General features: G+C 42.7%; 1 protein-coding gene across 3 annotated transcripts in view; it reads right to left on the bottom strand.

Moving 5' to 3' along the window:
• Positions 1–6142: 6142 nt before the first annotated feature.
• Positions 6143–12913, bottom strand: part of DCDC2 (doublecortin domain containing 2) — a 134641-nt gene continuing 127870 nt past the window's right edge. For all 3 annotated transcript variants that reach the window (XM_059399541.1, XM_059399542.1, XM_059399540.1), the window contains exon 11: positions 6143–10950. In XM_059399541.1, the coding sequence (XP_059255524.1) occupies positions 10849–10950 (102 nt within the window). In that variant the 3' untranslated portion in view covers positions 6143–10848. The remainder of the gene's footprint in view (positions 10951–12913) is intronic.

The following is a 12913-nucleotide window of genomic DNA, read 5'->3' on the forward strand; positions in this document are numbered from 1 at the left end:
ACAAAGCCAGGCCCTGCAGGTCCCAATCCAATCCTGCTGTCCATAACAGTAATTCCCCCAACTTTGCTTTGGTTACATATATTCTGGGACCCCATCTTCTTTACTGTTCCTACAAAGCCCAGTTCTGCAACAGCATCTCCTACCATCCATTCCAGCCTACAAAATAGAGCTACGGCTCAGCTCCTAAAAAATGCTGGAGCTCACCAGTGCATTTGTTGCCTTAATAAGTGGCGTATCTTCCAAGCTCTCCTAACACCTTCCTGTCTTACACAGGAGACTTATCCTAGCTCGCTCACATCAAGCGATTTTTTGTCTCTTCCTCCATAGCCGATCATACCGCCTGACACATATACTTCCTTTAACTGGAACCGGTGCTTTTTCTAATCTTCCCAGAGCTACTCCAGGAGCATATGAGAACTGTTTCCTAGGGTCCGTGCTGGGGAATCCAGTCTTGTGTCATCAGGGCATGTCTCCGAGCTGGCGAGCTCTCCGTCCAGCTGTATACTCTTCCCTTCTTGATCTAACATCCTCCCTGTGGCCATGCTGTACTGGTTCTCGCAAGATGGTCAGCACAGTCTAGTAAACGGTCTGCCCTTGAATGAGACCGCTGCAGGGTATTCAGGAAGGGGAGAGGGCTCAAATTTCCAGTGATAGGGAGTGAGTTCTTCAGATCCAGAGGGTTCAGGAGAAATTAGAGTGGGTTCAAGGTTCTCAACTGCACCTACCCAGAGGATCCCACACGAAGTCTTGGGTTCCTAATCCTTCCCCTAAATTTAAGGACCTCGCATTGCCATAGGGGACTTGCCTAGGCTGAGAATTCAGCCTTCTTTGACTCCTTCTCTTATTATATCCTGGGTTTGGTCTGCAGTTCTATCTGCTTTGGAACATCGAAGGAATGAATTCTTTTAAATGCTGCTGATAAGGCCCTTGCAAGTTTATATTCTGCTTTCAATCACTAACAGATCTGAGCCTGTCATTTTCTTTCTTCAGTGTCAAAGAGCACTTAGCAAGAGCAACCTAATTCCAGCCGTCCTCCCCAGCATAACCATTTCCCCCGTGGACCTCTCAAATCCCAGAGACATAGCCCCAGAGCGTGTGTCCCCTTCCCCCTACACGCCCTCCGACGTTACTGCAGATGACACAGTACCGCGGAGACTATCAAACCTCCACCTACCTCCAGGGGTGGGACGCCCACTGCTGAGGTCTCCATGGCCCAAATTCCCCCCGAGAAATCTGTTTCCCAAGCCATGCTGCTCCGGTATCCCCCAGCTTGGGTTGTATCTTCCAGAGGCAGAACCTGAGATGGGGATTCGGGTAGGATGGACAGGGGGAGGGAGAAGTGTGGGAGCGAGCGGAGGGGAAAGTGAGGCAAGGAGGGAGCCCCACCGAGCCTAGCCTGATCCCCCAGGGAGGTCTGGAGCGGAAACTGCACGTGGAGTTGGTGTCCTCTTGAGACGCGGGCGGGCGGGGCGGGGCTCACGCGATTTCCTCGCACGTCGGTGGGTCATTGGCCGCAGGTCGTCCCTGTGCAAGGGGAACCCCCACGATCGCTTCTGTCGGACCTCTTCAGAGGAAGGCAGCCCGCACAGCGCTGGACGGAGCGGTGCACCGGCCCCATGAAACGGGCTGTGGGCGGGGCGCCAGCAGCATCCCCCTGCCCACCCCCACTGACCTGTGAGTCGGTGGAGAAGAGAAGGGAAACTTAATGACAAAGAGCCAAATGACAATAAAAAAATAGCTTATATCGGAACCCGCACTTACAGGTAATAGGGCACATCTTGGCAACTGGACAGCTTCGAAAGCACGCGTTAGGTATGAACCAGGCCAAAGTGTGATGAGCAAGGCATTCGCCCTGAGACGTCACCGGAAACACACAGAAAGTGGCGGGAAGGAAATCCTAGTGAAAAGAATGGAGAGCAGTGATGCAACCCATAGAGCACGGAGGGTCAGAAAATGGGGTATTTTTAAAAAACATTAATAAAAACAAACATCTGGTGATAATGAACAGGAAAGAAAAAAGAGATATAAGCAACGCTAGAGATTAAAAAAAAAAAAGAGGGAGAGAACATGGCAACATGTGGACAAGAGTTTTTAAATGTTTGAAAATACTACTATAAGTAGCTTTGGCAAACAAACATAAAACTTGAAGGAAATGAACAATTTTCTAACTAAATATAAATGGCCAGATTGGTTCAATAAACAGAAAATCTGTTAGGCATGTAACCACTAAAGAAATTAAGGGCGCCTGAGTGGCTCCGTGGGTTGAGCCTCTGCCTTTGGCTCAGGTCATGATTTCAGGGTCCTGAGATCGAGTCCCGCATCGGGCTCTCTGCTCAGCAGGGAGCCTGCTTCCCCCTCTCTCTCTCTCTGCCTGCCTCTCTGTCTACTTGTGATCTCTCTTGCTCACTGTGTCAAATAAATAAATACAATCTTTAAAAAAAAATCGTTCATAGCTCATCCTTTCAGAGTTTGCAAATAAAACAACCTCTTAGGAAACTACAAGTGAAAGAGAAATTTAACCTGATAGAAGTTACCTACCAAAAATATGAACGAATGTTACATCTCGTGTTAACTACCAGAAACATTCCCTTAATGTCAGGGAAAGACAAAAATATCCACTATTGCCACTTCCATTCAAGACGTGCTGGAGACCCTAGCTAGTTCAAGAAGAATAAGGAAAGAAAAAAATGTATTTTAGGATTGGAACAGAAAAAAACCAGTGTTAGTTTTTGTTTTGTTTTGTTTTGTTTTTTTATAAACATATATTTTTATCCCCAGGGGTACAGGTCTGTGAATCGCCATGTTTACACACTTCACAGCATTCACCAAAGCACATATGTCCCCAATGTCCATAACCCCACCCCCCTTAGTTTTGTAGGCAACATTATAGTTTTCATTAAAAATCCCACCGAAACTTACAGACTGATTTTAAAAAGAGAGTTCAGCAAGGTGCTAAATACAAAATTAGTATAGAAAATAGTGACATCTCTCAGCACCATGAATATATCCTTGGAAAGCATAACTTTTAAAAAACTATTCAATTCACAATAGCCACAGAATTACAAACTCTCTGGGAATAAATACATTAAAAAAATGTTCAAGTCCTTTCCAGTAAAATGTATGCAAATTTTTTAACTTTTTTTAAAAGCCCTAGATAAATGAAAGTTTCAGATTTATGGCTATCTCAATATTATAAAGATCTATAGAGATTTAATCAAAATCTCAGCAGAGCTTTTCACAGATCCTGACAAGTTTAGCCTATAATAATCTACAGATCAGTAAAGAGCCAAGACAGTTTTAGTGGAGTAGAGGGTTCGTGCAACCAAACATCCCTTCTTATTATAAGTTATATATTATTTAAAAGTGAAGTTTCAGCATAAGGAGCCCCAGAAAAACAGAGGGAAAGCAGAACATGAGGCCAATCTATGGACACAGACCTTCCTCTACAAATAGACAAATAGGCCTTTGTCACAAACATGCTTCCTTCATCTGTGAACACAAGAACTGAATACACGATCACAAGGAGAGCTGAGTACCTCCAACACTTGAGTCATTCCTGCCCCAAGAGGTCACATCTTAAAAAAAAAAAGAGAGAGAGAGAAAGAGAGGTAGAGATCATATCCAAAAGTTTGAGAAAAGGGAAGGCATCAAGCAGGGAGTAGGACATGTCTTTCAAGAGTAGTCCCCACATCGGTGCAGAAGCAATGCCCAGATTCTAGTGGGGCGCTCGACCCTGGGCAGGCCTCCTTGGATCCCCGCCCCCACCAAGAAAGCCTCTCACACTCCTAAGAGGAACCGGGCTCATGAGCAGAAGCCTAGAAAACAAGTGTGCCTAAGACAAGACACAAATTAATGTTACCTTGAGCGTCAAGAGAACTGGTTGACAATAAAAGATCTGAGTGAGAATTTTCTCTTGTATATTCACTGACCAAATAAATAAATAAACACATCCAATCCATTACACGATCAGGACCCAGCAGGAAGGGATGTGGTTCCGTCCTCTCCGCCGCCGTAATGAGATACCGCGGACGGGGTGGCTTTGACAACAGACACTTACTTTCTTACCGTTCTGGAGGTGGAAGTCTGTAATCAAGGTGCTGGTGGGTCTGGTTTCTGGAGAGGGAGACAGAGGGCTGCCTTCTCGCTGTGTCCTCATGTGGCCTTTCCTCTGTGTGGGCAAACAGGGAGTGGAAACACGCGTGTCTCTTGTCTACCAGTCCTAAAGCTTCAGGCCCCATCCTTATGACCTGCTGTAACCAAGTGCCTCCAGGAGGACCCTATCTCCAGATACAATCACACTGGGGTTTCCACATACAAATTTGGGGCCGGGGGGGGGCGGGGGGACCCAACTCAGGCCATAATAGGATTCTCCTCCAATCTTGGCCCAAGAATGTGTTTTAGGGACATTCTAGATCGACAGTATAGATCGATGGGAGATAAGACAGTCTGTTCAATAAACAGTGCTAATGGGACGTAAAGCACAGCGTAGGGAATGCAGTCAGTAAGACCGTTACAACTTTGTACGGCGACCGACAGAGGGCAACTGCACTTAACCGTGGTGGGCATACTGTCAGGTATACAAATGCTGAATTGATATGCTGCACAGCTGAAACTAACACAACACAGAATGGTAACTATACTGGAATTAAAATACTTAAAAAAAAAAAAAAAGAGAGAGAAGAAGAAGAAGAAATACATTAATACATTGCTGCTTCTTCCCTGACCCGCTGGCCACTCTCAGAAGCAATAAAATTTTTTTTTAAATAAATGTATTTCTAAGAAAATGGAATGGGTTAGAGGCAACGGTGGGGTATCCAACGGACAGTTGTACGCCCAGGTCTGGAGCTCCCGTGCAGAAGACAGCTGACCTGGAAACCCAGATCTGGGAGTCACGAGTACGGAAGTGGCTGTGATGAACATGACCGCACATGAGATTGCTCAGGCAAACCACAAAGATTCAAAGAGAAGGAAGAGAAACCAATAAACCAGCAGCCAGAGTGGGGGGAGAGCCGCAGTAATCCTCAGGCTTTTGTAGCCACAAAGAACAAATACAGTGAAACCAAGGGGCTTTGCCTTGAGTTTTAAACTTGATGGTTGTTGGGTTTTGTTTTGTTTTGTTTTGCATTTTAAAGCCATTTTTGTTATTATGAAACCAATAATAAAACCAATAATAAATGAAAAAGAAGTGCAGGATATCTCTGCATCTTTTGTGTCTTCAGGGGAAGATTGAGTTTGTGAGGGAACTTGAGAGATCTGTACAAATATTGAATAGATTAAGGTCCCATTAGGAAACCTTAAACACCTGGAAACCTGCAGAAAAGCTGTATATTTATTTTCATAAATAAGAATTTTATAGGTGGTGCATGGCTAGTCACTGTATACAATACCTTGTAGTAAAGACAGTCATTGTTGGTGATGGGAAGGGTGGAAAGAGTTTTGCCTGTGGCAATCCAGAAGACTTCTTGGTTGGTGAGGTTTCCTTTTTCACTCTCGTGGAACAACAGAAATATTTGGGTCAACTGCTCAAGCGGTACTCTCCTCAGCTGCGATACCCCCAACCCACATATTTCGTTACTACAAATCAAGAGAGCAAAATGCTTGTGCTTAACGACCTTTGTTTCTCAAACGTGAAGGGAAAACAGGAAACGACTTTCATTCAGTAGAAGGAAAGAGGTGACTCGCCCACAAACTAAAACCCAGATTTTAGCTGACCTCTGTAAAATTGTAAGTTTAAAAAATAATTGTAAGTTTATTCCCATAAGTATATCTACACAAAATATGTGTAAGTTGAGCAATTTGTTCTGTTTTTAAAGAGATCTTTATTCATTGCATAAGGGGAACTTTGGATCCGTGTTTCCCTAATACCATTTCATAAAAGAAAAACAATGTTTTTTTTTAATATACCTGAAATTTTCATCAACTAAACAACATGTCTATGAAGATGTAAACAATTTTTCTGTACATAATAAAGCTTAACACCCATGCCAAAAAGAAACAGAAGTATCGTTTGGTGTGTTGAATTCCCACATGGTTTAAATCAAAAAGTTTGTACTGCATTTGTGAAAAACGTCATGTAGAGAACTGATAAATGAAATATCAACCACACAACCTCATAAACAAGCAATAAAACAAGCCAGACGCATTTTAGTTAAATAAAACAAAGATCTATTTACTCAAGAGGAAACAGTAAACTTTCATATTTCAGAATGAGCACGGATACAGAAATTTTGAAAAAACTAATGCTCTTAATTTGTATCAAAGCACAAATCATTTTCCTTACAAAGAGAAGTTCTAAATATAAATTACATAAAAATGATAAGCGCAACTTAACCTTTACTTACAACATCAATAATCACCCATTATCATTGTACATAGTAAGGATTTAAGGCACAAAAGAAGCAGCGAAGCAAAAACCGGGGTGAGTTTTCTCCAAACTTCTGAACAGACTACGGTCATTCTGTCTTCCCACTTGCCATGACATTTGCGACAATAACTCGGTCACTCAGTGAGACTGTGTGGTTTAATCTGATCGACTACAGAGAAACTACAGAGAATTCATTCGGTCCATTCGTAGATTGAAGCGAAGTCTGTTGTTGGCTTAAGTCGAAGGAGCTCCATTACCGACCTCCTGATTTGACAAACGCTTTACGGTTATCCAGACATCTGAAAATCCTCTCCTGATGCCCCATAGTTTGCAGGATGTCCTACCTCTTCCAAAGCAAGGTTTCCTTCTTCACAACCACGAGACACATACTTTCATGCTCTCTCCAAGTCCTTCAGAGTTCATGGTAGGAAATACGCAAACTTTACGTGGGGAGGACAAAAATCAGACCCACTTCCACACTGGGACAATTTCTGGAAAGCAAGAATCTTAGAGTATTTACAAGACCGATATTTAATAATAAAGAACTGCAGGTACTTGTCACCTTAGAAAAACAGAATAACCTTAAGAAGGGGGGGGTGCAGAGAAAACAAGAAAGTGTTGCCACTCGAGGACACAACAGTCACTCAAGGACCCTACAAAACTTTTGCCCTGAGCTAGAACATCATGGATCAAGTTGTGGAATAGTAAGTCAGTCCTGTATTCTATTTGTAGCGAACCTGGCTACTAGGTTCCAAAGAGAGTTCTCTACGCATTCCCGTAAATCACGCTCGCATAGTCACTCACAGGGATAAACCTTCCGACAGAGCCACTGTTGGTGTGGAATATTCCACAGCTAAAGCATAGGGTAGTTAAGGCTGGTAACTAAGAACTGAGGGTTTGTACTCTGTCGTTAGGTCAGGAAAACAAGATGATCTATCATCTGTCTGTCTATCTGCAATCACCCCTTCATAGAATAAATTTTTCATTAAAATTCTGGAAGCTTTCTAACTTGGAAAACTTTAAAGCTCTTAAAGCCTGAAGGAAACAAGTTTAAAGCACCATGATACAGATCATTTCTTAGCGTTTCCTCTCCGTGTGTTTTTACACATTGCTTCTCTCAGAAGAGGCTTGTTCTATTAGTAACGCTGTGCCTGAGGGGGCCCGTCCACTGGTTTAAAGTGTGCGAGTGCATCTGTACAGTATTTGATATGCAGATGTGAATATCTATACATTCTCTTTCTGTTCAGATTGGCAGCAGTTCACATGGGATGCTTTCCCTTTAGTAATTTAATCTGCTTTTAAAAATTTCGAGTTACCACTGACTGAGCAACAAGGAAAGGACTGAGCGAATTTTTTTAGGAGGGTCTGTTAATAATGTAAAGAAAGCTTCCTGATGTTCTATGGCCACAGACGTTTCCTAGGGGAATGAACTTTATCCCTTATTGTAGAAGATAGGTCATTGAGCGACAGTCTCCAGGATGCCAGATTATGAGCTATATGAGCGACATTCTCCAGGATGCCAGATTATGAGCTATATGCTGGAGAAGTTAGTAAGATTACGTTCGCACTAGTGTGGCTTCACAACCAGGAGCCCACAGAGCTAGCTAACGGGTTCCGGGCCATGGGCATGTGGATGGTTCTGACTTTACGGGCCACAGCAGGAGCCAACACTCTCAGAATGAAACAGGAGGATGAGATTATCCTGCTCTTCCCATGAGTTGGCATTCGAACATCCCCCAAAACACATTAAGGGGAAAAGCAATGCCTTCATAAATGGAAAGGCATTCTGTGGCTACAGAGAAAAACAATGAGTAAAAAGTTATCATATAGCCATAATATTCTGTTGTGTAACTAGACAGCTAAAAATCTGTATTTTGCTCTGCAAATCTCTAATCTTCCCATTCAATTAAGAAACTGGTTGTTTACAAATGTCTTAACCCCCAGTTAAGCTTGAGAAACAAGTTCCATAAAACTAGAACTAGGTAGGGGGTCTGTACCCACAGCCTCATGAAGGACTGACCCGGCGAAGCCTTCCTCTGGCTAAGTCACTAGAGTTAGAGGATTTTGTCACAGCATCCTCGCTCCTGGAAACACTCCGTGCCACCACACCAGGATCTCTTCTGCTTGCTTACATAAGCGCTCTTCAGATCTGTCCGTGAGTCCGGCTCAACTCGTGCAGCTCGCCTGCCACGGAGACCATGACGCCCACAGAGACCACGTCCATATGTGGGAAGAGATCAGCTTTCCTTCCTCATGCTGATGTCATCTTCAAAATGGTGTTCACGCTCCCCATTCTCTGTGAATGATGCTTTCCTTGGTTCAATGACAGATTTTTTTTTTTTTTTTTTTTTTTTGTTTTTTTTTTAGTGGTGTATGTTTACAAGGTGTTTTCAGGGGATGAGCTGTTGTCCATCTCAAGATAGGTCACAATTACATCTTGTTAACAAGTGGTAAAAATGCACATCCAAGACAAGAATTACTTCCTGACTTTTCCATTTTTTGCTACAGTTACTATGGTCCATGGTCTTCTTAAAGCATTTGTATCTTTTGTTTTTCATGTAAAACAACATTGGGCTTCACTGAGATGACTTGTAAAAAGGTCCTGAAAACCTAAGTTTATGGTATAATGAGGAATGGAAGAAAAAAAAGCAATGTAGCTCTTTTAAAGAAGGAAAAAAGAGAAACTCATTCAAGGAAGGAAAGTGCAAGAATCACCTTGAAAATTAATTATAACTTCTTGCATTTAATTCCTGATTTCTATAAACTATTTAACATCATTAACCCCAGGCCCAGTAATGGCATGGGAATTTAACATCAAAAAACCAGCTAGTCTATTTCCCTAGCGACTCAAGAGTGTTGCTTCCAGTCTACAGGGTTTCAGATCGTCCCCTTTGAACAAAGAAGTCTACCTGTTATAAAGCACCATCTAGATTTTATACCGGAAATATAGAACCCCCCACTTACAACTCTACCTGCCAGATCAACATACCCTTATAACACCATCTCTTTTCCAATACTATTACATTATTGTCTCCATTTATGCTTCTTATTTGTAGAAAATATTAAAATAGCTGCTAGGAAAAAAAAAACATTCATTTTCTGTAGTATTATTAAGTACTTGATATAAATACCCTTACTCTAAATGGTTGGTTATGAAACCCGGAGGGGAAGAAAATCTTTTAACCTTATGATTAATAATGAATTCTACAAAAGCACTAGAAGTTTCCTTCCAAATTTGTAACATCTACATCATTAATAAAAATATTCTTTAATATGAGAAAAATATATAATTTCTATATTTGAGGAAGATCTGCATCATCTCTTAAAAATTCAGAAAACTAATACAATTATGTCTTTCCCCATATATACCTAACAAGGTATGAGTTCATTTAATTAGCCCACAAAATTGTAATAAGAAACTGGTTTCATCATGACAATTTAAACATTTTTCAACAATTTCTATCAGAAGACTTCTAATTATATAGGAAGGAATCTGCTTGGAAGTCTAACTATAACCGGCCATTAAAATAAACCTTTGCTGATATCCCTAAGGGCAAAAATATAACAAGGCTAATCTTAATAGAAATAAGGCTTTTAAAAAGCAAGTCAAATGCATTCTTGGTTTTTTGCTCTTTTGTTAAAAAACTGGAGAGAATTCAACCTTTAGACTAGCCAATATTGAGTTTTCTAATGTAGTAACAGGATGGAGAAGAGATGGGTATTCTCGGCAAAGGTAGACTAGACCCATGAAAACCCTCGGGTATCAGACCTTATAAACCGTCCCACCGGGCTCACTCACGAAAGCCCTTCCTGAGTGTGTCATCAAAGCCGTAAGGACTAAAACCCGAAGCACTTGAGGGAGAGGCGTGCGGAAATGAATCACTAACACACTGCATGGAGACTGCCTCCTTCCAAAATGTGCTCTTTTTAATTCTTGGGAGACGGATTTGGGATCAGGAGGAAGAAAGGAAGGAAGGTCAACAAGTCAGGAATCTACTGCCGTCTCTGAAACTAAATTACAATTTGTTTATGCAAGAGTTTATTGCTTTAAAAAAAAATAGTACATGCCTTCCTATTATCGTCTCTATAATTCTATGCCTTCCTAGGTAAGTGCTTCAGAACAAGCTCCCCTCTACTAACCTCACTTCTAAATGTACAGAGAAGTAGAGATGGGCGTGGTCTTCCTTTTTCATGGCTTACCGAGACAAGTGGCCGATTGCCGTCCGCGCAACAGGCCCCTCTACCCCTCTTAATTTTTCTAAATGACTTTTACAGACACATCCCATGAAAAGAAGCCACTCTCCTTTAGTAGCTACTCAAAATCATCTAGCCTGTCCATGAAGCCTCTAATCTTAGAATTCCGTCTGCAGCATTCAACCATATTGTCACATTATGTTCAGCAGTGACTCTATCCTTAGTTATAGCCACGTGTTATAAGCCCTTCATTTTCCCGATGATCAATACACTGTCTTCTTAAAGATCGTCTATGCTACGGCAGCATAGTCCTTGTTTTGTTCGTTCTCGTTTTCTTGCGGGCTCGTGATTTTTACTTCGGGTCTTGGTGGTCTTTGAGGGTCTAAGTCAGCCTGGAAGAAAAGTGATCCAAACAAAGATATTTAGTTCTTTCGTCCCAAAGGTCATAAAATTCACAAAGGGAAAAAAAAAAATGACTCCATATTTAGGTAATCATATAAACAGTCAACTAAAAATAGTTCCTGGGGTCCCCTTTGTGTTTTAGTTGATCATGCCAGTGGACGTACCGTCCTCAATACCTTACTTGCACAAAAGCCCTACCTGGGACCATAAGAGCAGGGAAGCGGCAGGGAGAGGGAGAAGCAGACTCCCCACTGATTAGGGAGCCCGACGTGGGGCTCCGTCCCAGGACCCCGGGATCATGACCTGAGCCAAAGCCAGATGCTTAACTGACTGAGCCACCCAGGTGCCCCTCAATTTTTTTTTCCTTGATCTCACTTTAAGTTTTTATTTTCAATAGCATATTTATATTTTTCATTTCAGCATTTTCAGAGAAAAAAGCACAGCAGTTCTACCTCCATGTCACATTAACCCAGCCCCATACCAGCTGTTCTCGTGTGAATCAGAGCTCATAGATTCCTTGTGACTCTGATACCAAGTACCATCGTGTGCAGAGGTAAGGGCGGGAAGCAAACCAAGTACAGACGCAGGATTTCTCCAATGTTACGGGCAACCCTGGACTTGGACTTCTTTTATGTTGTTAAGGATCTTGTCTCATGTCCAATGTGCCTGCTTCCCACTAGACCGAAATCCAAGCGGATGAGATCAGAATTCCCTGGTTTACAAGCTCTGCTCCGTGGAACCCTGGAGGCTCCACCGCCCTCGTAAGGGCCACCCGAGTGAGGCCAGGAGGACTAGCTCCAAGGCCCTTTCCCCTACAGCCATAACTGATGGTCTAAAACAGAAAACGAAAAAAGATCGGGACTCCTTTTTCACACAGTTATCTTGGGAAGTGTCTCCAACACCAAGTGACCTCCATATCCGTGGCTTGGGCAGCGTTTCTCCTGCTTCCCTGCTGTCTGTCTGTCTGTCATCCCAGCACACCGTACCTAAGAATGGCTACACAGAACAAAACAGTACCTGCTAAACTGAACCTGGGGCCATTCTAGAAACAAACAGTCTTTTTTGAAGTAGTTTATTTTCAAGGTATAATTTGTAATTCCTATGGATCTTGTTTTTCGCATGTTCGATACGCTTCAAATGTACCTGAAGGAGCCCATGGGGGAGAATGGAAACAGCCTGCACTGCCCTCAGGGGAGAGACGAGTGGAGCGAGATTCAGTCTCCCTGCGGGTGACTGCCCTGCTCTGGCATGTGCAGAGTTAACAGCCCTGACTTCAGATTCCCTGTCAGGACACCCTGGGAAGACCCGGACTGCACATTCCAGGACCTTGATCTTGACCGAGGCCCAATTCTTAGAAGACGTCTGTTTTTAAAAGCTGAATTTCCAGAATGGACAGACAGGTCCCCCACTCGTTTCGGTACAGCTGTTTGAGGTGACAGCACTGAATTAAAACCCAGAGCACTGGGAGAGCACACTCTTGGACCTCAGGACCGAGGTTCCACAGAGGGTTTGCGCTCGGGTTTCTTGCTGGAGACTTTCATCAGAGGCAACAATAATGAAGAGCTTCATGAAGCCAACTGCTGTAGTTACCATATCTGTGACACCGTGACAGTGAGGACACGGTCCTCCATGTTACTGTGCTTTGCGGGTGATACCCCCAGATGAGCCATTTTGCTTCCCTTGAGAAAGTGTGTGTGTGTGTGTGTGTGTGTGTGTGTGTGTGTGTGTGTTTCTTGAGAAGTTCATTTGATGTCCTTATTGAGGGAAAGAGAATCATGTTATGGACTGATTTCTAATTTTAGCTACAAACAACTCAGGATACAAATTTTCGCTCATTTTCAGTAACTCTGCAGAACAGCATATGGGGAATTTGTAACTGACTACAACTGTGATTCCCTCACCTTAAGGAAAGAGGAGACAGGAGACACATTGAGTGTTTTCATTTAGATGCTG

The sequence above is a fragment of the Mustela nigripes genome, chromosome 5 (genome assembly GCF_022355385.1).
Source record: "Mustela nigripes isolate SB6536 chromosome 5, MUSNIG.SB6536, whole genome shotgun sequence".
NCBI lineage: Eukaryota > Metazoa > Chordata > Mammalia > Carnivora > Mustelidae > Mustela > Mustela nigripes.